Source organism: Falco peregrinus, chromosome 6 (genome assembly GCF_023634155.1).
Source record: "Falco peregrinus isolate bFalPer1 chromosome 6, bFalPer1.pri, whole genome shotgun sequence".
Classification (NCBI taxonomy): domain Eukaryota; kingdom Metazoa; phylum Chordata; class Aves; order Falconiformes; family Falconidae; genus Falco; species Falco peregrinus.
In genome coordinates this window covers 70,524,364-70,551,137 of record NC_073726.1, presented here as the reverse complement: position 1 = coordinate 70,551,137, position 26,774 = coordinate 70,524,364, and the positions used below count along the sequence as shown (strand labels likewise).

At 47.7% G+C, this 26,774-nt stretch overlaps 1 protein-coding gene and 1 long non-coding RNA gene across 9 annotated transcripts; one reads left to right on the top strand and one right to left on the bottom strand.

The window, feature by feature from the left end:
- Positions 1-36: 36 nt before the first annotated feature.
- Positions 37-3,544, bottom strand: LOC114011396 (uncharacterized). 3 transcript variants are annotated; one of them, XR_008747717.1, is made up of 3 exons: positions 3,465-3,544; positions 1,942-2,905; positions 37-1,699 (listed from the first exon to the last, which is right to left on the bottom strand). It is a non-coding gene; the product is annotated as an uncharacterized LOC114011396 (long non-coding RNA). The 3 variants fall into 3 exon arrangements; XR_008747716.1 differs by having other exon boundaries at positions 2,267-2,905; XR_008747715.1 differs by having other exon boundaries at positions 37-2,399; positions 2,551-2,905.
- On the top strand, positions 3,484-26,600 carry BID (BH3 interacting domain death agonist). 6 transcript variants are annotated; one of them, XM_055807545.1, is made up of 8 exons: positions 3,521-3,622; positions 9,264-9,334; positions 16,735-16,879; positions 18,674-18,742; positions 21,282-21,483; positions 22,734-22,876; positions 24,456-24,659; positions 25,643-26,600. In XM_055807545.1, exons 4-8 carry the CDS (start codon positions 18,734-18,736, stop codon positions 25,652-25,654), a joined length of 570 nt encoding a protein of 189 aa, XP_055663520.1. In that variant the 5' UTR covers positions 3,521-3,622; positions 9,264-9,334; positions 16,735-16,879; positions 18,674-18,733; the 3' UTR covers positions 25,655-26,600. The 6 variants fall into 6 exon arrangements, with proteins under 6 accessions (XP_055663521.1, XP_055663520.1, XP_027638660.1 ...); XM_013297007.3 differs by lacking the exon at positions 3,521-3,622 and adding an exon at positions 5,674-5,809 and having other exon boundaries at positions 21,282-21,474; XM_005234721.4 differs by lacking the exon at positions 3,521-3,622 and adding an exon at positions 5,674-5,809.
- Positions 26,601-26,774: the final 174 nt, after the last annotated feature.

Below are 26,774 nucleotides of genomic sequence, written 5' to 3'. Positions count from 1 at the left end.
GTTAAGAGGGTCCGACTTCAATTTTTCTTTTGCTGGAACACTCAGAGCCCATCTTACCTGAGATACAAACAAATCGATCTTGATACAACACAAATACATGGTTCCTCTCTCCACATTTTACATTGTTTCTTCAGCTTCTCTGTGAAGAGAAATTACAAGTAATGGCCCAGAAGGGCTGAAAGTAATGTAAATTGAATTGTAGGAACTAAGACTTCATTTCTGTAGCTGTAGCTCACTTTCTTAGCCTGCAGTCCTAGCGTGAACACCTGACAGTGGTATAGCAGCATTCAGTAAAATAAGGAATGAATGACATTTCTGTTTCTGTGCTGACTTTTTGTGTTGTTTTAAACCCCCACCACTCCATGCCCTGTCTCATCTGCACTCTGCCAGCTTAAGGGATGTGGCGCTCCAGAGCTGTGCCCCTTGAACTGACTGGAAGGATTCAGAGGTTCAAGCTCACCAGCTCATGTGTCAAGACAAGGCATCTGGGTATCTCCCGTGTGAAAAGGGTCAGTGTTCACCCCAAGTGGTGGGTGCTGGGTTCAGTAAACATCAGGAGCTTGATGCCTGAAGGAATGACACCCAGACAGCAGCAATGCTGTCACTGAGTAAACAGAAATCATAAGACTTCGTGCCTTTTTTTTTTTTTTTTTTTCAAAAGCAGAAAACACAGGAAGTTGTGGGAAATCCCAGGCAGGGGAAATCCCGAACGAGTCTTCTTTTCCTGCACCCAACCATTTTCAAAACAAAGGATAAACCCTCGTGTTTGTAACGTGGCTGGCGCTGGGGGGTGGGCCCCAGGGCCTGGAGGCTGGAGATAGCAGGCTGCGCTCAGGAGCGACACAGCTCACGACTTCGTTTCATCCGTGTAGCTCAGTAGGTCGGCACTTCTTGGAGGCCGTTTCAAACCATACACCTCTTCCTGTCCTTGTGGTCTCTTGCTTTCAGAGAGTAGTGGGAGAAAGCTGTGGTTAGCCAGGAGGGATCTCTCTGGTGTCAAAAGGCCAGTCCACAAGGATTTCTGTGATGCCAGAAGAGAAACGAATATATGGAAATTGACCGCTGGACTTGGAGACACAGGAGGTCAGCTCCCATCCATAGCTCAGGAAGCCAGCCTTACAACACTTCATCACAGCTTTTAATTACACTGCAAACTTGTTAGCCCCTGACCTCAATTAGGGACCCAGAGGTTCTGCTATTTTATAAACTATGGACAGAACCACCAGTCTCCTAGGAGGCGTTTCTGTATTGCTCACTTTGGCAATGAGCTGCACCAGCCCTGGATGGAGGGCCTGTGGAGATGAGCAGGATCACACTCCCTGCACAGATTAGCTATGTGCGCGTAAGAAGTAACACCTGAAGAAGATCTCTTACAAAAAAGTCCCGCCTCAGGAGCCCAGCGTGCTGGCAGCTGCTTCTTTCAGTTTCCATTGATGATGAGTAGCCTTCGAGAGCCTCCCACCCTTTCCCCACATGGTGTTTCATGCCCTCGAAGCTACCTCACCCAGCCTGCCTTGTTCCCCGTGACTCCTCCCCAGTTCTTCAGGTTCAGTGCTGAGGTAAGGAACAGCACAGCGGTTACTGAGGTGGAAGCGTGAACGTGCCCTTGGCTCTGAGGAGGAGCACAGGAAGGAGGATGTCAATGGGTTCAATGCAGAGCCTCCTGGCCATAACATATTATGTTGTACAGCTGCTTGGCCTGGATAAAGACAACACATGTGACTTGTCAGGAAACATAACTAGGAGGAAGTCACGCCTAATGCTAAGATCAAAGAGCAGATGCAAAACCTGGCATTTTGGCTTCCCTCGTGTTTGTTTTTGAAAAGTCCCCACCGTGAGTGCTGGGACAGCTGCCTGCATTAGCAATTGCATTTTTAAGTCCTGTATATGGTAGAATGCAAACCTAATCTCGTAAGAATGCCACCGGGCTGCTCATCTCACCAGGAAAAGCATACTTGGAGGAGATTCAATTCAAGCAGAGGTCGAGTGCATCTTCCTCCTTTAAATCCTAAAGCATCAGCGGCAATTGAGAAAAGGCTCCTACAGGTGGTAATGGGTAAAAGCAACAGTGCTGTAACGTGGCTCCTCAGCTGCATCACAGATGGTATCATCCTGCCAGAGGGAAGGAGGGGGCCTCCTGCTTCATTTTATAGATATTACTCAATGGAAGCGATGAAGAGTTGCCTCCTTCCTTAGCCTGCATCCCTTTACACAGCATTCAGGATAAGGAAAGACAAAAAACCTGTCCAGGCTTTGGAAAAAGTACCATTTTCCCTTGGCATCTTTGCAACAGTCTCAGTGCCTGTGGACTGCAAGGGAGTGGATAAATGAGTCTTTCCAAACTTGCTGAGTACGTGGTACTTTTCTGAATGTCTCAGACATAGGAATCACGTGGTTTCCTGTAAGCAAAAGATCACATCTCTTTTTTAGTATTTACATTTTCTATACAAATACATAAAATAATCTATATTACTCAGATACCAAAACCAAGCGAACAAAAAATAATGCCGATTTCTTCTGGACAGAAGGCAGAGTATGCATTTTGCCTACCTGTGGCTAGCAGTGCTGACTTTCCAAGATCAAGTTGAACAGTTTGAAAAAAACCAGAAACTTCTCTTCAATTCCTTGGAATTTACAAAAGTTGGCAGATACCTACGTGTCAATTTTCCCCCCCTACCTAGTTCCCAGCATGAAGCCACTTGCTGGGTTGACAAACACATGACTCAAACCTGAATCAGAATTAGTTTGGTCTTAATTTTGCAGAATCCCAGGAACTTTAAAAAGCACTCTGCCATCAGCCCCTTCCTGATTAAACACCCACGGTGTGCTCCGCGTAGCGAAACCAAGGCTGAAATCGGTACGGTGCCTCGGCATGTTAGGAAGAAGAAAGCACACGACAGGAAACCTGTATTAAATACAAAGTAAGAGAAACAAAACTACATTAAAACCGTAAGGCTGTTTAAATAAAAATTAGTTGAAGTAGAATGATACTAAACACATAAAACTATATTAAATGAAAATTTAATATTATTTTTGGCAGGGATGTAGTGGCTGTAAAATGGACACGAGGTTTCGGCCCAGCAGCACAATGTCGGACGCTGGTCGAGCTCCAGAACAATCCTGCCAACGGCGGGGCCGGAGGCCCGGGGCCGCGTCACCCCCACGCTGAGGGGGCTGCGCCGGCGGGAGGGCGGCTCCGCTCGGGGAAAGCCCCGGCACCAGCCGCCGGGAGCCACTTTCACGGCCGCGGCTGGCCCCGAGGAAGCGCGGGGCGGGCGGCCCGGCTCCGCCTTCCCCCGCGCCCGGCCCGTCACCCCGGGCAGCCCGCGGCCCGGCCCCGCCCCCCGCCGGGGCAGCCCCGCACCCACCCCCCCGGCGGCGGGGCCTCATCGCCTCAGGCCGCCTCCCGGGCTGGCCTCGGCCGGGCCGTTACCCCCCGTTACGTTGCCCCCCCCGGCCGTTACCGCGCGCGGCCGTTGCCCGCCGCCCCTGGCCCGCCGTTGCCCGCGTGCCGCCGTTGCCCGCGCGCCGCCCCGAAGGGCCGGGGGGGCGGGGCCTGGCGCCGCTCAAATAGCGCGAGGGGAGGCAGCGCGCTCGCGCCGCCGGGCCCTGCTCCTGCTGGGTGAGTACGGCCCGCACCGGCCCGGCGGCGGGAGCGCTTCGCGGGGCTGCGGGGTGGGGGCCGCGGAACCGCCGCCGCACCTGCTCCTTCCCTTCCCCTCGGCGGGGAGCGGGGAGGGAGCGAGCCCGGCGCTGCGAACGCCGCCGCCAGCCGGCCCGCGCTGGGGGGAGGGCAGGGCGGGAAGCCGGCGCGGTGAGCATCGCGGCGTTCCCCGGCGGGTCGGGCCCGCCCCGGTCCCTCCGGGACAGCGGCCCCCGCCTCGGGAAGGGGGGCCGGCGGGAGCGGGGGTTGGGGCGCCGCGGGGCCTGACTTGCCGGTTGCTTCTCGCAACCCTCAGCCCGCCGGCGAGGCGAGCGGTCGGTGGCCGGGGGGGGGGCGGGTTGCGGGAAACGTTCTGCGGGCCGCGACTGATGCGCTTCCCCCGGTCGGTTTTCGCCGGCCGTATCCGACCTCGCTCTGCAGCCGCCCGCTTTTTCCTTGAACTTTGTTTCCCGCTCGCTCCCTCCATCTTCCGACAGCCCCGCCCGGCCGCGCTCCGCTGGTCACCGGTGCCCGCCCCCGCTGCCCTCCGCCCGGGGGGGCCGGGCCGGGGCCGGGCCGCCGCTCTGCTGCTCGCTCTGGCCCGTCTTCGGCTTCACCCCGCCGTAATGGAGTCACCCTCCGCCACCGTGTCTGTGTCCGTTGCAGACCGGGCTCCCTTCCGCACGGGCGGTATCCCGTAAACCGGGACGGACGCTCTCTTGCCTTGGCCCGCGTGGTAAAGCTGAGCGTGGAGTCATGGAGGTTGGAAAAGACCTTTAAGATTATCGAGCCTAGCCGTAAACCCGACGCTCTCGCCCTCGGTCTGTGGTGGCAGGTTTCAGCCTGGGGGATGTTTGCGGGGCAGGAGGGAGCAAGGGGTTAATCCCGTAGCGGCGGCTCCGCGGGACCCGTGCTTGCCTCGGCTTTCCGGCGGCGGGGCTGTGGGAGTGGCAGCGGCGGCGAGAAAGCGGGCAGGGAACGATTTCCGATAATGGTGTTATATAGTTCGTAGGAGAACCTGGTGACTGATAAAGATGAGTCACTTCGGTGTGTGCTCTTCTCCAGCCTCCTTCACCTTCCCACAGCTTGTCCTTGGCCGCCGTGCAGGGGGTGACAGCCTTGGCTGCCTCGTTGTTCCCCGCGAGCAGCGGTCACGTCGCTGTGACCCGAGGGCAGCGTTCGCTCGGGGTGGCAGAAGCTGGGGCAGGAAGCCGCACAGCGTGCGAAGTGGAAAGAAACGGTGTGAGCAGGTCCCCTTCCCTAGAAAGGCGTTTCTCTGGTGCGTGTGGTCAGGTGATGGTCTCTGTACCTTGGAGGGCCAGTGGCTCTGAAACTGGCAGGTTGTTTTTTTTTTTTTTTTTGGGGGGGGGGGTCTTGTCTTCTGTTAATGCACAGTATTTTGTAGCTTTTACTGAAAAAAAAAAAAAAGGTAGAGGGCCTCAGAGTTACTTAAATCACTGAAGTCTTAGTCCAGAAAGTCCATACTTACTTTAGAAGTTGGCAGCTCTTCTTGATGTTTTTTGAGGTATGTGAGCCAAAGTCTTGCAGGATACTTGTTTTGTTATCTTTTCGAAATGATTGTGTTAGGTGGAAGAAGGAGCAAGGTGGTTTCCCAACAGGAAATTATTTTTAAGGTTTTTGGGTTGGGTTTTTTTTGGTAAAGGACTTTTGCAAAAAGTCCACTTGTGGGGAAGACTGGTGTTCTGTTGTAACTTTTTGTCACCAATCAGACTGAAACTGTTTTCACCTGCCTGTGGAAGTATAACATTTTTAAAGGTATTCCTTAAAAAAAGGGTGGGGGTTGTGCATTTCTCTCTCCTTTGCAACTTCTTTACGTAACAAGTTTAGTGCTGTTCAGTCTTCTTTAGGTGTTGCAAAGCTATACTCTACTTGTGATATCCTCTGTGCCGTTGGTGTTACGCAAAAACACCTGGGGAATGCATTGTATAAAAAGAGGCATTCTAGCACTTTGTTAACTTGCTTGAATTTCTGCAACCTATCTCTTGCCATTTTCCTGTCGTCTTTTCTAGATCTCTTGCCTGTCATTAAAAATAACTGCCTGGCAGGGTTTAGGGTCCAGCTGAGGCAAAAAACGTCCATTGTGTATGTGCAGTGTGTAATACCTGACTGTGAGCCTGCTGGATAAGCTGCCCTGTACTAAGAAAGGTGGGTGTGAAAATCTCCCCTTCTTACTTGGCTGCGTCTTGTTTGCATTTGGTGACATCTGCTGAATTTAGGAAGAAAAAATAAGACTGATTTTTTTTGGTTAGGTGGTTTTGTTGAGTTCCTGCCCTTCCAATTTCTTACAGCCACAGGAGGCCAGCTGGCGCTAGTACCGCTGAGACCATGAGTTCAGCTCGGTTTCTCACTGTGCACATACAGCAGAACAGTGTGCTTGAGTTCCACCAGTGCTGCCTGTGCAAACCTGGAGTTTCTCCTCTTGGGGATTAAGTATACCTGTACCCAGCACTAGGACACTGCACCTTTGGATAAATGTGAGGGCCTTGTAAAGGTGCTTAGTGTGGCCTTTTATTTCTGTTAGCTCCCAAAACATTAAGAGCTGTGATACATAATTAGGGGGAGGCTGGTGTGTATTTTCACTGAGTGCTTTCACCTGGAGTCAGTTATGCTATGTTGTTTCCGTGTATTGTGTTTTTCTTGTGTAACAGGATGGAAGGAGTTGGAGGAGCTGACAGATCAAACGGATTTTTTTTCTTGTAATAGCATGAAAATGTTTAATTTGGAAGCAGACAGGCACATAAATCTAGTGACTGCCACCTTTGGAGACCTTCCTGGAGTGGCCTGGCATTCAGAAATTACAGCTTCCCTTACATCCCACTGAATGGGGCAGTAGGGACATAATAACCACTAAAAAGTGTATATGCTCAGTGCAAAGACTGCTGGTGTAACTGTGGAGGAGCAGCTATGAGGTGTTGGCTCCTTGATGAAGCAGCTGCTGTGACCACTAGGTATGAATGAACTAACAAGCAGTAGGAGGTAGATCTGGGGTTTTTTTCTACTTGAGGGAATTGAGAGCAGATGAGCAGGTTTCATTTCCATGCAATTCTTCGACTAGCGAAAAAGCAGAATTTACCAGCAAATCTGGTATTTCTTTGCAAAGCACCTTCCTCTGGTTTTCTCTTAGCATACTGTGGCTGAAATTATCTTCGTATCTGTGTGCTGTGCAAAGCAAAGTATATGCAAATATTTCTAATTAGGGAGTTGAAATTAAAGCTTGGCTAAAGGAGCAGATTTCTGCTTGAAGTATGATCCCCTGTTGTTTTGGATGTCTTATCTTGGGGTTGGAGGCAGTTGCAGGGGGCTGGGTTCAGCTTTAATTAAAATAAGCAGCAATGAGTGTAGTTGGTCCCTTTCCCAGAGATTTTTTCTTTTCACCCAGCTCAGAGAAGGATAGGGAAAGGAGGGGTAAAATGTAACATTTATTTTTACAAGTCATGCAGAGTGTCCAGTCTCGATCTTTAGGTTTGAAAGCAATCTGTTAAGCTTCTGTGATTGCCTTGATTGGTACCAGATGTCTGTAGTGAGCCATGTCCTGGCATCCTACTGTTGCCTCACCTATTGAACAGGACCCTGTAGCTGCCATCAGTGTGTGTTAGACACCTCCTTATACCTGGATGAGATGGCATGCGTTGCTTCCTACACGATTTTTGAAGCAATTGCTCAAGCATAGAGCATAGTGCTGTGTTGGTGTCTTTTGCATCCTTTGCAACAGCTGTTCTAAGAATCTTTCAATCTCACCCCCTTTAGTAGCCCTTTAGCTTAGTGTTGCTAGTATTGCCTTGTCTGCTTATAACTTCCGTTCTTGATCCATTCTGCTGGCTCTCCTGTTTCTTCACACCAATATGGTACTGCGTGGAGGTGCCTTGGTGGGCTTTGGTTGGACTGTCCTTGATGGTGAACATGAGGAAAGGGCTGTACACCTCGGTACATCCTCAGAATGCTGCTCTATATCACAAGAGGACTGTCACTTGGCTTTAAACTCCTACCTCAGTATTTTGCTCACCACTTTCCGTTAAAATCTCAGAGCTTTTATTCAGCTTCACTGAAGGTATGAGCAGGGGAATTGGATTGTGTGTGCAATCAGTGCATACATGGATGTTGAATTTAAGTGTCTGGAAACCATCTGTATTTCCTGATAAAACACTGTGACCTTTGATCAGTTCCTAGTATGCTCTTGCTGCAGTTCATAGTGAATGGGCAATATGCAGGTGTTTCTGACGTATTGGGCTATTTCTTTCATTTCATTTAAAGGAGAAAATATGTACTTCGGTCCTGGTAGTTTACTGTAATTGTTGTTACACCCTTAGATAAACAGGCATACAAAACAAATCCCCTTAGATCAGCTGGTTGTTTAATTTCAGTTTTATATTCGCTTCTTGGGATTTAGTGTTAATCTGTGTTTCCTCATTAGCTAAAACTGGAAGTGAAATGGTTTGCATTATTTCATGCACGGTCGTGTATTTTCGTAAAATCGATGCTTTCTCACTGTGCTTTTGGACTTACAGCTAGAGAGGCTGGAGCAGTGCTGAGTGGAGGAGTGATGAAGAGTGCTGGGGCATCTTGTGTAACTGCATCCATTTGCCTGGACAGTAGGAAATGTGTGCTCCTGGAGGCAACTGTTCTGCAGTTCTGCTAATCACAGCTTCCAAATGGCTCCTGCTGAGTTTCTGTGAAAGAGAATGTTTTCTTAGCCATCTATCATTGTGCTAAAGGTGTTTAAAAGAGATGATGCTTTCTTTCATGCTCACAAGTTTGAGGCACTGCTGTCAAAACCCTTTGATCAGGGCTGTAAATGCTGTTTTGAGTTGCCAGCCTGGTTTGATACACAACTTCCTCTGAGGTTCCTGAGGATGTCTAGGCTCCTGTCTTAAGAAATTCCTTCAAGGTGGTTTTTGTTTTGATTTGTGTTTTGTTGGGTTTTTTTCCACAGGCTTCATCAGTTTAATTATCATGGTGGTAGTAAGAGGTTGTAATGCAACACGGTGGGAGAGAATTCTCCTAAGGGCCAGCATGTTCAGTGTTATCAAAGGACCAGTGTCAGGCTTTTCTTCTGGGGATTGTCTCTTTGGCTGTCTGTACCGGTACATGGTTGTTACATAAAAGTAAGGAATGGAAGAGATTTTTATAGCTATGATACACCTCCTGTTTTGGAGGAAGGAAACCCATTTAAGATTCACTTTCATGTTCTGGAGAATCTGTTGAATATTGAGAGAGGTTGTGTATGCTTTCAGAGCAGACAAACATGCAGCTGTGAAGATTTGTCTTTTTCCATCAATGCTTTAAGTCTTGTCTTTATAGTGAGTGTTCCAAGTCCGATAAGGTAAACAGGCTCCGCTAAAATAATTCTGGAGAGTACCAGCTGTAAAAATCGTCTTGAAAGTAAATTGTTCTGTGCACCAAGCTGTAGCTCTGTGCCTGCCATCCTGACTGTTGCGTCACCATACTTGTCTTAAGCAGGGAGCTTTTGATCAGGTTCTCTTAGGTGTATTGCTCCTTGGATGTGTAGTCTCAAATGACCTACGCTGATGCAGTATTTAAACTTCACATTGTGAGCATCTTTATAGCTTCTGTCTTTTTTTTTTCTTTTTTTTGTCTGCAGAAAGCAGTGCAGATATTCCTGGTACTTACAAGTCTGGAAGAGGAGTTCTTGTCTAGTCATACAGCCTGAAGGTAACCAAAGGCAAAGGCAATGCTACTGTTAGTGGCCACCCGTGTCTGTACAGCCATCTTTTACATTTTTTTATTGTTTTTGATGAGTTTTATACTTTGCTTGTTTAACTTGCCAGTCAGGCAAAGGAAAGAGAATTACATTCTTCTTTATTGTTGGTATCAGCCGTGACATGCCTCAAAGTTGCAATATGAAGTGGTATTCCTGATTTTCTGACTGTGCTCAGGCTGGCACATAACAGTAGTGCATGGGTTTAAAAGTAAAATAAGGATAGTCTTGTCCTCTAGGTGGCATGACAGTTACTGTATCCAGTCCCACTTTCTGATGTCTTGTTTGGCAGCTCTTGTCAGAGCCTGTCCAAGTGGCACCTGCATTTGTGAGAGGCCAAGTGATAAGAGACTGTCATCTGTGCCCCAGGGACTGAACACTTTGTTGCTTCTCCACTGTAAAAGCATGCCAGAGTATAAGTGTCCAGTGCTGATGCCCCAGCAGTGGCATCTTCTAAATTTGGATGCAAGTTTTGTATTTGTTTGACTTGACACTGTCACTTGCACATCACCAGTGATAACTGGAGTTTGTTCCAGTGCCCACCACTTACCAACACTACTGAGGAGCTCCCTGCTCCCATTGTGGCCTTCCTTTGTAATGTCAGAAGACTGGAATTATGATTCCTCAGTCATTTCCAAGAGGCAAACAGTAAGCACAGCTTGAACGTGCCCTGTGACATTATTGCGGGGTTGTGTTGCAGCTACTGGGCTGATAGTTGGACTCGTGAACACAGAGCTGACCCTGTAAAGATCAGTAATCTTAGGAGGGTGATTGTGTCTTTTCATCAGGGTTTGCTCTGCTTCCTCCTACCAGGTCCTTAGGAAAGGTAGAAGTATTTTCGTCATGTTCCTGAGGAGATGAAATGCAGGGCGGGTTTGCCTGACTGGAGTTACTTTGCTCAACACCAGAGGGGAAAAAACTAAGCTCAATCCCAGATCAAAAGAAAACCACCTGCATTGGCAGTCAGGATCCAAATCTTGCCTCTTCCTCTTAGGTGTGGCCATGCCCAGAATATGGAGATGTGCAATTCCATTTGGGTCTAGCTGCAGTTAGCTGAATCCAAATCTCGGCTCCAAGCTTTGGGGCAATTTGAGCTGCAGGGTTTCTTCTGACTCAGTTTCAATGTAGCTTTATCTGTAGGCTGGCTTCTGAAGAATACTGAACAGTGCTGCCTCCATCACTGATCTGATATAGAAACCACAATAATCAGAAGTTCCTGCCTACCTTTTGTTTGAGGAGAGTTAGTAGTATGGCAGTGTTCCTTCTTATTCATTGATGTGCTGCATAGGGGCTGGGCAACAACATTCTCAGCCAAATGAAAATAAAGGTTGATGAGGAAGTTCTTTTTCCTTCTAAGAAGTCAAAGTACTGCCCTGATAACTAGAAGATTGCTGCAATTCATGTTGTCATGAAGAGTAATGTGAAACAGTGGCAGACCTTGGAGCTGAAATAAATCCCTTAAAGGCCAATCGAAACCTTCTTTTCGAAACTGTCTCTAAAGCCTTTCTTTCAAAAAGGAAGATAAAGCCCCATCAAAAAAACTGTGCAATGTATTTCTAAGTCAAAATACACAGCTGAGAGTATTTAGCATTCAGGCTGAGGTGTTCACTCTGTACTAAGGCAGCATAAAGAATCAAAGGTAAAAATGATCCAGTGAAGGCTGCAGTTGGACAAGCATCCATTGGTGTTGGGTCTTTGTGCTCTATTTAGAGTTTCAGTGCCACTGAATACTAGAAGATAAATATACACTGAAACTACCGAGCAAGAACATTCAGCACTTTTCAATGTATTTTTTTAAATCAAAGGTTTAAAATCCCTTGCTGGAGTGACTGGTAGTGGCATTATTTGCATCTTAAAGGAGGGTGCTATCTTGAAAGGGAGAGAAACAAAAGCTGACTGCCTCAAGCGATCAGCAGTTGTGCTTGAGAGTAGCTGGAGAGGTGGGTTTGAGCAGTCTAGTGGATCCTGGCTGCAGGGTATCTTTCCTAAGAGTTTAGCAAATAAATCACAAGTGACTGGGGGATGGGGTCTGTCCTGTGCTGGGCCACAGACCTGCTGGCATCTCAGTGTTCTGCCCGCTGCTTGTCAGTTTTACTACTTCCAAAATGATACTATTGGAGTTGTGGCTTCCCTTGGAGACAAATGCATGGAAAATGCCTGTGGTTGGGAAGCTGTGTTCCCTGTGGTGGGGAAAGTCCTGAGAAACTCGAAGTCAGTAGCTTTGGTATTAATCACTTCGGTTTTGCAGTAGCATGTGTATGTGCATCCATAAATGCACAAAGGGGCTTGTTCAGCCTGTCCTTCATCTGGCTAATGTATCGCACTGTCTGTTTCCCCACCACCCTGCTTTTCTTTCCAAAGCCTAGAATCAAATTCTGGTTTAGGAGGACAGTGGGTCTCGGGTGAGGAAAGCCTTGGCGCCTTCTAAGCACTGTTAGAGGCTGCCGTATCCTTTGCAGGCTGAGTAGTGATGGGGACAGGCTTTCTGTGGTTATGACAACCCCTATTCATCTCAGCACAGCTCAGCAGTTCAACAGGCTCTCTTCCTTTTTGTTTCTGCCTCCTGCCAAGTTGTTAGTTATGTGTGGAACTGCCATGGGAGTAGTCAGGTTTCTTCCATAGCTAGAGAAATATGAGGAAAAGCTCTGGTTTTTGCTGGTAGTAGGGCTGTTTAGTTCCCGTTGGATTTATGGGCTAGAAATTGAGTGTGGCAGGGTGATGGGGACTCCTCAGCGGACTTTGGGCTATATTATGTAGGATTTGCTTATGCTGTCATGTGTTGAAGTGCTATGGGCAGCAGTGTGGCACAGCTTAGGCACATCCTTCCTCAAATAAGGAACTTCTTAAGTCTGCGGTGCTGTTTATCTTCGCTTCTCTTCCTCACTTTCTAGTAATGGCTGGTTACGTAAAGTGGTTGTGCCTGTGGCAGGTTTTCAGGAAGACTGTGAAACTGAGTGGTTGTGGATTTAAAATGTCAGGTCATATCAAGTGCCTTAGTTTCCCTACCTGTAAAATTATGCCTTCTTCTAGAAAAGAGCTCTGCAACTCAGCAATGGAATATTTGCCTCCGAGACAGGTAAAAGCCGCCAGGTCTAGGAAGGGACAAATAGGCACCATTTCATTTCTTCCAAGAATGATGTCATCCTGACTGCCAAAAATAAAGTTCTTATCTTTCAGCTGCCAGGCAGAGGAAATCGAAAAGGCTTCAATCCTATGCACTTTCTCGGTGACTGATGCTTTATTGCAGTTTCTGCTTTGAAGGCTTTAATTGATTTCTAACTCAAATGTGAGACATAAAGGTAAATATCTTGACAACTCAGACAACAGGTCCATTGACTGATAGTGTCTCTGTCCAGGTGTTTGTATGGGACTTGTCTCGGAATCCAGACAAGTTGTTAAAGGAGTCAGCCCTACAAGCATGTGGCTTTGCTGCTGGAAAGAGTATGTTTTCATAACCAGACAGTGTCTGATACAGCTGAGAATAGTAACTCACAGGCTGAGCTGTGAGGAGAGGTGGTGGTGGTAAGCAGAGGCATTATTTGTGGTGGGGTGGATTCTTTTCTGAGCAGTCTTGAAGACATAATGGAAGTGTGAAGAGGGGACGAAAGCTGATTTGTAGGGTGGCTTAGCACTGTTGTTGTAGGGATTCTGGGACCTACTGTTGTTCACAGCAGCCTTGAGCATTATTGAGAGTTCCTCTAACAGTAGTATATGCTGCCAGCTGATTCTCGCTGGTGTGTGTGGAGCTGCTGGTGATGGGCTTGCAGTGTCTGGAGGTACCTTGTTTTTTAGAGCTGGTGAAATCTTGCATGCTTTGCAGCTGTGCTGTTTCCATGTGTAGCTCTGTACCTGGGAAGATAAAATGTGTGCTTGCAGCATTTGCTCTTGAAATATGCAGTATGTGGCGGTGGTATGGCAGGGAGAACTTAGTCTGGTCTCTCCAGCACGACTATGGCCAGTGTTGCCTCTTTGCCCAAGATGGTGTGGCACCATCAGCAAGGGTGCTGGGAGAAGCGTGGTACAGTAAGAGCCTTTTCCCTTTACTTATGCCTCCCAGAACTGCAGGAGGTAGTTCAGTGATGTGGGAGGAGGTGCAGGTGTGGAAGAGAGCCGTGGAGTGCAGACTGTCTTGCAGTCCTGCCTGTCCCTCTTTTCCACCCTGCAAACTTGCCATGCCATTTCTCCTTAAAGCCTGGAGTCAGGGGATTCTGGCCCTGCCTGCTGCTGCCTCTACTGTTGCCACCCCTCACTGGTAGGCACAGCTGGGAACAGCTGCACTGATGAGTTCCTTTTAAGATTTAAAGACTAATACAACTTGAGGGTGAGAAGGAGAAACAGAAGACGGGACACCAGACCTGAAGGGACTGGTGTTGCTGGAGGAGAGCAGTATGCACCATCCCTCAGGATATACCCGGCCCCATCTAAAGAATTGTGATTGCCTTGGAGGCTTGCTTTGGGGGAAGCATCCACAGAATTCTCTCTTGTTGAAATTGGCGCGTGGGTGGAATGAGGTCTTTAGTTCTGTGTTGACAAGCGGCTGGTGGATGTGCTCCTCTAACTGTAGTTAATGTTTACTTAACATATGCTTCTCCAGTCTTTCATCCCAACACAGTGTTGAGTTGGAATGGACGTGCCCCACACTGACTATTCAGAGCTGATTTAAGGGTCCTAAACTTGTGCTTAAAATAGCCCCTCCACTTCTTTTCTAAGGAAGATGGTAAGAACCGATTCAAAAAGCTGGTTGTAGTCTTATCTGTTGAATACCTCAAGGCATCTAGTGGTTTTTCAGAGGTAGCTGTTAACACATTAAGCTCATTTGTCTAATGAGTGAATTGAAAGTGTGAAAGGGAATAATGCATTAAAATTAATTGGTATCTAATGCTTTTTAAAATCATACTCCATAAAACTCATTCCATGACTTTCAGCAGGCCTAAAGCAACCTTAGCAAATGGTCTAGTTAGAATCTGAATCTGAATGCAGATCGTGTTTGTAGCAGTTATCTCCCTCTTTTCTCATTCTCCAACTAAATATTCTTTTCACCCAATATACATTTTCTTTTGTAACTCTTTCCATCCACGAGAAAAGGTCTTATCCTGGTAGTGTTAGATTCAGATTTCCAAAGTCTTAATGATTAAAAAATTCAGGTGACATCAGCATAATTACACTTGATTGGGGCTTGCTCTTCAGGGGTCTATTTGTTTAAAATTCTGTTAAGGAATTTGACTTCTCAGGAGGAACTTTGTGACTATCCAAGCCACTTGCATTGATTTTAAGTAATTGTCTAAAACTTGAAGTTTCTGGAATTTTGCCTTGTATTGTAGTAGTAGGGAGCCATTTTGTAGTGTGGGATAAATCCTTTTCCGTGTTCTTTGGTGTGTTTTTGACCACCCAAGCAGAGCTTTGTATTAGCTGAGGACTGGAACCCTTCAGGGACTTTCACTGCCTCAGTGGTGAGTGTCTGATTCAAGGAATTTAGTTCACGAAATTCTCATCTTCAAGCCTCTTTGTCTTAATTTTTTACCATATAAGTACTTCGGAGTGTGGTGAATTTTATTATTGTTCTTTTTTGTCTTATCTCTGCTCATGTGCCGGAGTGAACAAACTTGCAATCTGCAGCTGTGATGGGTGATAATTTTTTTTAATGTCTCTAATTCTATGGACTTGCCTGGGGAGCGTCTAACTTTACATAGAACTGAGATGATCCCCTGAGGGGAAGAACACCCATGAGTGCATGGGTCTCTTCCCCCTGCACACCCGTTAACATCTCTGGGTGCGGCAGGAACCCTGGCGGGGTAGGGGCTGCACAGCCCCTTTCTGGTTTTGAGAGGCTCTTGTTGAGGTTTTACCTGTGCAGCACTCAGGGAGGACCTTCCTGCCATAACCAACATATAAGCTTCTGCCTCTTTTTGAAAAGCATAAGTGCTTTCAAAACAGCGTTAGGTCTGTAGAGACAGATCCAGGCACCTTTCATGCACATCTCCAGGAACTGATGTGAGGAGCATGCACAAGCAGGGTCAAGTTCCTCTTAAGAGCTTCTAGTCGGCATAGTAAGCTGGTGTGGGTGATGTGGTTGCAGAGCCTTGTGCCAAGCTGCTGTGCCCTGCCTTTCTGGGCTTAGCTGTATAGGCAAGCCCGGAACAGATCTGGATCTCTGTTTGACTTGTATTTTCTGATACAGGAATGGAATAGCTTGCCTCTTGTCCTTCCTGGACTGACGTGGTCTGTACATCTTCTTTTAAAGCAGGGAGTGGGAAAAGACAACAGTGCATTTCTTTCTTTTGTTGCCTTTTTTGTGAGTTTTTGGACAAATGAGTTTCCTGGCAGTGTGAAAGTATGACAAAAAATGTAGGGAATCTGGATTTTAAAGCCTCAGCCTGAGCTTTCCTTGGAAAGAGGTGGCAGGTGGTAAATCCCCCAAGGAAGGATTTCTGCTTTTTTTGATTTCTGCTCTATCCTCTTGTGTAAGAAAGATTGCCTTGGTCCTTCTGCAAGCTGTTGTTTTATTTAGTCTGTTTATTGCCACCTGACTGCTCAGCTTGCCCTCCAGCAATTTACTGGAATTCTCGTCAATGAAGAAAATGGGTAACCCTAGCACAGTTTGGCTAGCTTTGGGTGGAAGAGGTTTTGCTGTAAAGTTTTTGCGAGTGAGAATTCTCTTTAGTGCTACTCAGCTAGTTTCACCAGCACATCTGGCCACTTGTGTGCGACTTGCAGTCGTAGTGACTTGTGTTGCATCGCACTTCTGCCAGAACCGTAGAACATCTGCCCCTCTGTGTATGTAGTGTGGTGTGAGCAGAGGATGGTGCAACTTCTTGCACCTTGAAAGAACGGGGAGATTTGTTCAGCCTGTGCTCGAGTTAGTCAGCTGGCTGTTGCCAGCCAAATGAGCCAGCATGGGTTAATCTGACCAGCTGTAGAGTGCTGCTGTGGTCCTGCATGAAGCTTTTGGCATAGACTAGAGCTGGGTGAGGATGGCAACACTGATAGAGGCCAAGAAGATTGCTGTGGTGAATGTGAGTTTCAAGGCAAATGCGATGTGGCAGCTGAGGCTCAGTACTACTTCAGCCTTCCCGCAGTCGAAGCCGTGATAGCTTAGGACGTGGTGCTTAACTGAGCAGGAGTTAGTATCAGAGAATATCCACTGTTTACTAGTTGTAACATGAACACCTTGGGCTTGGGCTGAATTATGTTGAATTGAAAATAAATGTTATCTATAAAACCAAAATATGTGTGAGTTGAGGCTTTGCCTAGCCTACAGAAATGTCGCTCGTGTGGACAGCTCCTGGGGAATTTGAACAAAGCTAAGGTCCTGCCACAGCTGAATGCTAAATCGCCACTTTCCTCTTAATCTCAGGCATTCTGTCTCAAGTTCTCCAACCTGAATTAACATCTGGCTCTTCAGCAAAGTCAAGCCAAGGAGAGAAGGGTCACCCTGACCTGTTTCAGGTCCCAGAGAAGAGGGAGGACCGCACTCTCCCCAGCCAGCACTCCCTTTAAAGGTGAGTAGCAGCAATAGGGATTTGAATGGAATAAAGAAAAATGCAAAGCAGTAAAGGCTGAGCCTGTGTTTTAAGAGGCTGTTAGTCTATTGCAGGGGTCCTCAAACTTTTTAACCAGGGGGCCGGCGCGCGGATGCAGTGGCAGGCAGTCATCTGCGGCTGCTTGGTTTCCCCCCCAACCCCTGGCAGGGGGGGTGTGTCTGTAAATACCGGGGGCCGGATTGAGGACCCTGGGGGGCCGTATCCAGCCCGCAGGCCGTAGTTCGAGGACCCCTGGTCTGTTGTAACAACTAAATGAAAAATAAGCTTATGGTTAAGAGGCTGCCTGTGGGCTGTTGAGAATATGTTTCAGTCTTGGGGGCTTCTAAGAGCCTTTGAAAAGTTGGGAAATTCATGATCTCTCTAAATTATTACTGTGGTTTCCTTCAGAGTTTGTATTAATTTCTGTTCTCACTTCCTCTTTTCCACCAGCATGCTTAGTTATTTAAAACAGTTGTGAGGGGTTGTTACTATGAAATAGGATCATTCATCGCTAGCCAGGTCTTTGGTGGTTGCAGGCCATCTGGTTGGGCTCCTTGGCACTTTCACCCCATTTTTGATGAGAGGGTACCTGTGTAGCAGCCAGACTATTGCCCTGGGTGAAGGCCTGGTGGGAAGGTAGTGCCCACTTTCAGCCAGGCCCTGCTCATCAAGAGCTGAAGCCAGTTTGCACCAGAGACTTCTGTGTGCAGTTGTGGGACTGTTGCATCTGAGGCAGCAAATGCAGGATTCCCAAACAGGATTCCTGTCCTCCCTGCTTTGGCATTTGCTAGGTGGGTAGCCTTGAGTTATCTGCACAGCAAGTGCAAATCTTGCACCTTTCTTGCTCTGGCAAGAGCAATCTGTACATTCTTCCTGTACCAGATGTGACTGCTTCAGCTGCTGGTCTGGCCTGCCCGTCAGCTCACCTGGCCGAATGAGGAGGGAGCACTGTGCTCCTTACCAGCTGCTCTTGGTGGGTGAGAGGCCACCTCCTGTGCCATGCTCTCTGGCCTCCCTGCATGCCTGTTCCCTTGGGCACTGCCCAGCCACAAGGCAGGCTGTGGGTTGTCGGCCCTGAGCATGCACCTTGGGGGCAGAGGAGCTTGTGACCTGGGTCCTGTTTTTTCCCTTCTTCCTAGTAGGGCTCCCTGGAGGCTTAATGGATTAGTGTTCATGTAACTAGAAGCCTTTGACGCTTGGTGCAACCTTCTCTGTCCCTAGGTGTTTGCTGGGGAAGTATTGAAATAACCTGAGTATGCACATGTACCTCTGCATGGGTGTCAGGGTAGGCAGCCTTAAAGTCCTGCAGATGTGTAGCACTGTCAGCTGGGTGTTTCACTTCAGAACATGCTGCTGTGCATGCAGACCCAAGCAGCTTACCTGCTCTCAGTAGATACTGAGGAACTCCCCTGTGATTACACTGCTTTGTGTTCCAGCCTCTGGCACTATGAAGTCTTGTCCCTCCCTTCCCCATCACCACCTCTTGGCTTTAAAGATACGTTGCTCTGCTGTCTTTCATGCATCTGTGACGGGAAGGAGTTTGATGCCCCTCATTCGTGTGAATAGGGCCCTTCTTGCTGGGACACTTGTGGTTTTCTCAGCCTTTGTTTATGACTGACTGTGTGGTGGGTAGCCCTGTCCAGAAATATGGATATGCATCACTAGAAAGGTCATTTTCTATGAGATGTGGTCAGACCCATGAACATTGCTGCAAGATGTGGGTTTACAGGAAATTTTTTTCCTTTCACCCGTTTCTTTCTCACTGTTTTGCAGGGCGAGGACTTCTGGTCTGAAGCAGAGGGTGACAAGAGGTGCTCTGTCTCTGAATCCATCATGGAACAGGTTAGGTTCAAACATGACTGAAGTCAGGGGTTCACAGTGACCAGTTCTCTTGTGCACTTGTTCTGAGATACCTCAAAGGGGTTAAGTCTCAGAGTCCTGGCTCGTGTCCTCCTTTTTTCCCTCGGAGCTCTGGCAGGAGCCCTGACACTGCTCTGAATAGAGAAGTGGATGGAACCACTTAATTGGCAAGCTGCTTCCTCTTGCCTCACAGTGTGAGGCTGGAGACGTAGCTGTTTAAGAGACTACAGTATTTATTGATAAGTCTAGAAACTAAGCTGTCAAATGAATAGACATACCACTGTGCTCAACTTAATGCATCTTGTGCAATAATATTAAATGCAATTATGAAGCTACTATTTATCACACTTAAATCTTAACTACACTGAGCTGCTATTGAAATGTCTTCTCCTCCCCACTCTACCTAGTGTGAGGGTACAGTTATAGCCCTCTTTGCTCTGCCCACCCACAAGCCTTTTGGACACAAACTAGTCCAGTGGGTTGTTCAAGGGGGTTGCCGCTGGTGCCCCAGTGAGCGTGGGTCACCAGGTGAGCTTCACTACTGTCTGTAAAAATCCACGGTCAGGTCATGGAAGATGTGCCTTTTGTTGTCTCTGACCTTATTTTCCTATATATAATATATTTCCTATATAATAATATTTATTATTATATACCTTATTTTCCATTTGTTCCCACTTCTGAAGTCTCCTTTTTGTTGTCTGTTGTCTTTTTTCTGTCCAGTCTCAAGTAAAAAAACCTCTCCTTAATTACTACTTATGCATTTGTCCCAGTTTTGCTGCTGTTGCCTAGGCAATATGGGTCTGGTATGATATTACTGATAGGGTTCTGTACATATAGGTGGTCTTGCAAAGTTTCACTCCCCAAAAGGTGTCCGAAACTTCCTTTAAATTATCAAGTTCATCCTGGTTGCATATCTATTACCCTATGCAGTTGGCAAGACAAACCATTCTACTTTAGCCTTGATTCTTCTCCCTAGTTAGGATTAAGCCTAAGCATTTTCTTACAGGCAGACATTCTGTGTACCAGAGTAAGGATTTTCTTTCTCACTTTTATTTCTGTGCTTACACAACATCCTACTCTTTTTAGCTGCTTAACTAAAATTATTGGACAACCTCCTAGTTTTCTGCAGATGCCTTAGTTGGTTATGAAGCCCCATGTTCCAGTGGGACCTCTTGCTCATCGGTTTGACTGTCTCATGGACCTCCTCAACCGAACTAATTTGGGCTCTGTCCTGCCTTGCTGGAAGCAGCAGGGTGCATGGCTGTGGGGGCAGCCTGTGCCTGTCTCGTGGTCGCTCACTCCCTCCTCACCCAGAGGGATGGGGAGGGGAATGGGGAAGGAATTTAAAACTGGAGGGTTGAGATAAGAACAATGTAATAAACAAAATAGAATAAAAATGAAATAATAATGACAATAACGGTTAGAACAAAGAGGGTGGAGGAGAGAATGAAATCCAGAGGGAAAGGAAGAAAGAAACATGTGATACACAACACAACTGCTTACCACCTGCTCACTGATGCTCAGTTGGTTATGCTGCTGCCTGCTCCAGCCAACCCCCTGGCTATATAGATATACACATCGCAGCCCAGGGTATGGAATATCCCTTTGGCTAGTTTAGGTCAGCTGCCCTGGCTGTGTCCCCTCCCAGTTTCTTGTATCCCTCCAGCCTTTTTGCTGGCAGGGCCTGAGAAACTGAAAAGCCCTTGAGTTAGTATAAACATTACCCAGCAGCAACTAAAAGCATTAGTGGGTTATCAACCTTATTCTCGCATCAAAGCCAAAACACAGCACTGTACTGGCTACTAAGAAGGCAATTAACTCCATCCCAGCTGAAACCAGGACAGCCTGTGTACTGGGGGTGGATGTGCCAGTGTAGATGACACCAGGCACCAATGTGCTGCCATATCACTGTTGTTGTTCTTAGTGAGCAGCTGCTTGGTTCTCTACAGAGAGCTGAACAGTTTTATTACGGAGCTAGTCAAGATCCCATTGAAGAGGGAGAATAAATCTGAACCTTGGGGTTTTTAGCAGACTTGTTTCTCACCTTGTTACTGTTGTGCTCTGATTACATTTAAAGGGAAGCTGCTGGGCTCATGCACAGGAAGTAGCATGCCCAATTCCCAAATACAGGGGTAAAAACCTTCCAAACAAAGATGTCTGAAAAGGGAGAAGTGGGTGGTTTGTGCTAAGTACACACCTATTTCAAAAGAGGAGTTCTGAGCAGGGTTTGTTATTGGCACAGCTGGAAATGTGAGGAGAAGGTGAGCTGACTCTTCCACCACTGGTTTGTAAGAACAGAGCCATCCGTCATTCACCACCAGACCGTTCTGTGTGGGCACACATCCAGGTGTTGGTGTGCATTTGCTGAAGTCTTATGGACTCCCTGACTAAGGCTCTTTGGGATGCCCAAAGGAGGCCAGAGAAATGTGTTTGGGGGGGTTGGAAAACAGCATATGTGTAGACTTTTTGAGTGGGACTTTTCCTAGGCATGGGCTTAACGTTGATTTTTCTTACTTTTAAGATCAATGGATCTGTCCAGATGGAGTGTGCACTGCTGTACACCTTCCTGGAGGCATCCTCTGACTGCAAGTTCAGAGAGCAGCTGCATTCCCTGCAAAGCCAGGGGATTGTGCCATTCCTGAAAGACAGCTGCTACTATGATGATGAGGTGGAACTTCAGACCGATGGCAATCGGAGTGGCCACTTGCAGAACGGTGAGCTAGGTCAGTGCTCTTTTCTCTATCCTACAAGCCTCCCTGAAGGTGTTGTTTTCTTTTCCCTTTTCCTATCTTTGCTGCTGGTCTGTTTCAGAGGAGTAATGTTTTCTCCATTGAGAGATTTCAGATGTGGCAGGTGGTGCTGGTGTTCGTTGGGAGTTTTAACCACAAAGATAGCTAGTGCTTAGCACTCTTATCTCCCCATGGATTTCCAGAGCACTCATCACCTTGAGGTTTGTCTGCAGCACATCAGAATGAGGGCCACAAAGCTGGTACTAATGATAGCTGTCCTTGAGGACAGTTGTTAGGCCTCACACTGCTCTTCCGGCAGCATCAGTATTTGGGCTGGGATTTTGGAATAACTCTTGTTTTGGTACTGGGTGAATCCCTTTCTGCTCTACCAGTGTGGTGGAAACTGTTCCTCAGATAGTTTCTGGTACTGTTGCTGCTTCACTAGCCACCTGCAGGATGGCTATTGCCCCTTGTGCAGAATGTGTCAGCTGGCATATTGACTGAGGAGGAACTGCTACAGTAAATAGCCCTCCCTTACACATACCTGCATAGATCTCATGCCCCAAGTGACAATGGGAAGCTTTGCCAAAAGGAGATCGGACAAGGAATAATGCTTTTAAACTAAAGGAGGGTAGAATCAGACTAGATAACAAGGAAGACTTTTTTTTTTTATAGTGAGGGTGGTGAAACACTGGAACAGGTTATCCAGAGAGATCGTAGATGCCCCATCCCTGGAAAATTCAAGGTCGGGTTGAACGGGGCTCTGAGCAACCTGATCCAGCTGAAGATGTCCCTGCTCATTGCAGGACCTTTTACAGGTCCCTTCCAACGCAACTGCTCTATGATTCCGTGAGATGGCATGCTTCAGATGGTGCTTAAGAGACAGGTCCTGACAGTAGTCACTTGACAAAACTAGGCACACGCTCACTTCTCTAAGCAAGGTGTTGGCTGTAGCTGTCCTGTACGAATTCTGGTTGGAGGTGTTCTGACCTTCCCTTGTGGTGTTTTTTGGGCAGCGTATGGCTGCACTTTACCTGAACTACAGATAACCTGTTGCACACGGTCTCTGGTAAATGAGTTGAGTGCATGCAAGGAGGTTGTAGTGTGCATCACTGTCATGAATGCACTGTGATTGGGGGTGGGGTGGGAAGGGAATTCTTGCAAAATGCTGTGGGTCAGCTTACCTGCGCCAAACCTAGTCTGACTGCAGCCTGTGGACTAAATCCTGCTGTATGTGTTGGCAGTGTTTGACCCTGAGGTAAATGAAGTTGTCCAGACCATTGCTGCTCAGCTTGCTGAGATTGGAGACCGGTTTGATAAAGAAATCAATGCAAGAGTAGTAAATGACCTAATGCAGCACTTCCTGAACAAGAATCTGTCTGGAGAGGTGAGTGAGAAGCCACCTGACTAGCAGGTCCCTTTCTAAATGCTGTGCATCCTTCCTGCAGTGACTTTGAAGCAGCAAGCTTGCAATGTCTGTATCTTTGCTAGTTTGCCGATTTAATTGTTGCCATCTTAAAATTCAGCCCAAATGCTTACATTTTAAGATTTGTTAAGAGGTGATGCTGTATCCTGTGGCAGCTGTTACCCTGCCAGTTGGGTTCCTTGGGTTCAGTCTCCTTTCTGCAGATGGTGAAATTGGGGTAGTTGTGGAGAACAGACTTTCAGAGGCATTTTGACTTCATTTTGTTGGCCCAATGGCTTATCTTTGAAAATCAACTGTCTGGTTGAGGCTTAGTATTTGTCCTTAAGATCTTTGGTGCTGGATCCTGTTTGTCTGCTGCTTGTCATGTCGGCAAAACTGGAGCAGTGTTTGTGCCAGCAGCTTGACTTGTGCTTCTTACTGAACACTGAAGGGACAGCAAGTAGTGAGACCCTTTTCTAGTGCCGTAACTGTTTAGCTCAGGCTGTCGGCATTGGGGGTGGCAGTGAGGTTTGCCCTGGATGGGTGACCTGCTGAGAAGGTCTGCGTTTGAGGTCCCTTGTGTTAGACATACCTCCTTTTTTCCTTTTAAGGATTGGATCCACATCTGGATCAAGAGCCACAGTTTTCTTCCACAGAGCCTTTTTGGCATCTTCAAGATAACTGGCTTTATGGCTTGTTTGGCTTTCTCTGCCTGTGATTGAGTTTCTTATGCTTTATAAGCTAATGCTGTCTTTGAATTAAGGGTTCACCTTCTTGCTGAAAAGGCAGGATTTAATGACTTAAACCAATCTTTTTTGGCTTTTTTTTTTGTGATGTGGGTGTCTTCTACTGGGGTTTGTCACCTGCACAGACTGATTCCAGCAGAGTCTGACCCTCCCCACTCCTGCTGTCTTGTTCTCCACCCAGTTTGGTTTAGGCCTTCAAATTTATTGCCTAACTTTTTGGTCTTCAATAAGAACGAGCCAAACCTAACTTCTGACCAGGTGGACCTTGCTTTTTCACACTAGTAGCATACCTTAGTGTGTGCATATACATACTGCAGAGCAAGGCAGTATTTGTTCCATGCTTGGACACCTTGTCTAGCTCCTCCCTATGTGAAAGCTTTTCTATGAAACTCACTTTGTGTTCTTGATAGTCCCCATCTAAGCTTGTACCCCTGAGCTTCACTGTGTTTAGGGCAGGTTGCCTTTCCTGGGAGCCCCAGGATTCCTGTGCCATTTGAGGACTTGGCAGGCTAGGCTGGGGAGGAAGGGGGGCTGTTTCGCCCTGAGTGTGTAAGGTGCTGTCTAAATTTTCCAGTAGTGTATGTGTTGTCTCCCTTTCTTTTTGTCTTGGGTGAGCAGCTGAGCTTAATGTAGTCATCCTTGCTGCCATTGAGGGCACATAACAGCAGGCTGCTGTGCCCAGGAGGAAGGGGGGAGCAGCATCCTGTGAGGTGCTGGAACAAGCACGTTGTTACCAGCACAGGACTGGCAGGCTGCGCAGAGATCCCTTTCTCCCAGAGCTATTGCGCTGAGATCTCTCTCTTCCTTCCATACAGGAGATAATCCGGCACATGTCGGAGGCAGTGGAAGGGCTTGCACGAGCCATCCCCTTAGACATGGAACAGGAGAAGGGCATGTTGGTGCTAGCAATGGTCTTAACTAAAAAAATTGCAAATACAATGCCCTCCCTTCTACCGCGTGTCTTCAACACCACTGTGAACTACATCAGGCAGCAGCTCCACAACTACGTTGTCAGAATGGTGAGTGCGGTCAGACGGCTTTCCTGGAGGGAACAACCGGTTTCCCTGTGGTGCTCTGGAGGTTTGTCCAGAAGGGAATGCCAGTCCCTGTGGTGTGCTGAGGGAGTGAGGCTTGAGGGGGACATGTCACAGCTTCTCCTCACCCCACTCACAGAAGTTGGTGAACAGAGCACATTTATAATGTAGGGCAGAGAAAGATGCGATTGCTCGTCTCCTCCCTGCAGTCTCTTCTGGGAGCTGTGCGGGCAAGGCAGGCCTGACCCGAGCTCTGCAGGCCAACGTTTCCTGAACCGGTTGGGCCTGAGGCCTCTGCTCTTGTCTCCCTGGGCTCCCCAGAGCCTGGCAGAAGTGGAAGGAGAAAGGAGCTGCCCCTGAGCAACAGCAGAACAACGAGGAATGGCCAGATGGGACACGGCAGCTCCATTCTTGTTCTTTGTTGGAGCTGCAGCACAGGGGGGACACTGAACTGCTAGCAGTCAAGCCAGGGTAGAGGCTCGGGCGGGCATCTGGCCCCTGCTTCAGCGACTGCCCTGTTGGGGGAGGGGAGGGGACACGCACGCACGTGCATGCAGAAACTGGTCACTAGTGTAGGAGACTGCCCTGTGCTGCCTTACCGCTCCGTGGGGCGCTGCCATAGCGCAGAGCGGGCAGGCAAAGGGCTGCTGGGCTGATGGTTGCCCACCTGCCCCAGCGTGGTGGCATTAGGAGCGGGATAGAGCTGGGCACCGGAGGCTGTTCCACACTGTTCTGGGACTTGTGCCAGTGCTCTCCCTGCCCTGCCATTAGCATGGAAAGTGGGTGATGTCAGGCGGTGATGGCAGACATGCAGTGCTGGAGGTGGCAGAGTTGAGCCATGGTTTGTGGCCGTGGGGACATGCAGCCGTGGTGGCTGCCGGGCTCCGCAGGCAGGCACAGGGCACAGGTCTTGCCATGGGACGGTGGCTCTGTTGCCGTTAACGCTGGTTCTGTTTCTCTCCCTCTAGCTGGATAACTGAGCTCGCCAGCCCTCTGTGTGGAGGATGCGGATTCCTGAAGACTCTTTACTTCATGTGTGTGAATCTCTTTTTCTGCTCTCAACTTCTGAGATACAGCTGTGAAAGGGAAGGCAGAGCTTCATAGATAGGCTGTTGTAGACTAGCACAGCAATGATAGTGATAGTGTGAGCTGTGTGCCAGCTCTGCTGGTGCCTGTGAGGGGTAGTGCTTGCTCTCTCTGTGGGTGTTTGTTTTTTTTTTTTTTACTTTCCTAGCCTTTGTGCAGACCCTGGCCTGTGCCCCTGGAGGAAGTGCCGTGAGCAGAGCCTGAACTTCAGTATTTTTTTGAATTAGCTGTAGCATTTTGCTTTAGTTAAGCTCTTCCCAGTCCAGCTCCAGGTGCTGCAGCTGAGCCACACTGAGTGTTACTGTTCCCAGAAAGGCCTCAAGCTGTAAAATGGGTGGCTGATCAACACAGATCACCAAAGGGGGGAGGGGGCTTGTATGTCAATCAGGTCTATCTTAGTGAGGAGCTGGCAGCAAGAGAGACACTGACAGAGACTGAGGTGTTTGACCAGGAAAAGCTGAAGTAAAGATACTTCAATATTAATTGCCATAAACCTGTGCTTGCTTGAAAAATTAAAACCAAACAAGAATCTAAAGAAAAGGGCAGGGCTAGGTACAGGGCAAATTCTTTCAGGGAATGCAACCTGGATATGCTTGAGGAAAAGTGTTTAGCTTTAGAATGTCATGCTATAAAGGGAAAGAAGGTATCAGCCTTGGACCTGGCATTTCTTATGAGTATTGTAGTCACATCTCAGGTTCAACAAACTGTGACTCAGGTTGATTTGATACATACCTGTCATGACTTCACCTATGATCCAGCAGCCTCAGAAGTTCTGAATCGATGTAAATATTTTGTGGTTTTTTTTTTTAACTTAAATAAAATTGTCAGTTCTTATGGCAATACAGCTCTTAAGAATTTCAATTTCCACCTGGATTTTTTTTGGTGTTGTCAGTTTTTTGTGTGCAAATATTCATGTTCCTCTAATTTACTACTGCTGATGCAGCAATGGAGACACTCTGGTCCTAGCCTTGTGTAAGCAGAACCACCTTTATCTTTTGCTGCCTGCACTGGAAC

What these genes read in the sequence shown, in the direction of transcription:
- BID (XM_055807546.1), top strand. An exon ending in CTTGCAGAACGGTGAGCTAG is followed by an intron (nt 21,484 to 22,733) that starts GTCAGTGCTCTT and finishes ATGTGTTGGCAG; the next exon opens with TGTTTGACCCTGAGGTAAAT. An exon ending in ACAAGAATCTGTCTGGAGAG is followed by an intron (nt 22,877 to 24,455) that starts GTGAGTGAGAAG and finishes CCTTCCATACAG; the next exon opens with GAGATAATCCGGCACATGTC.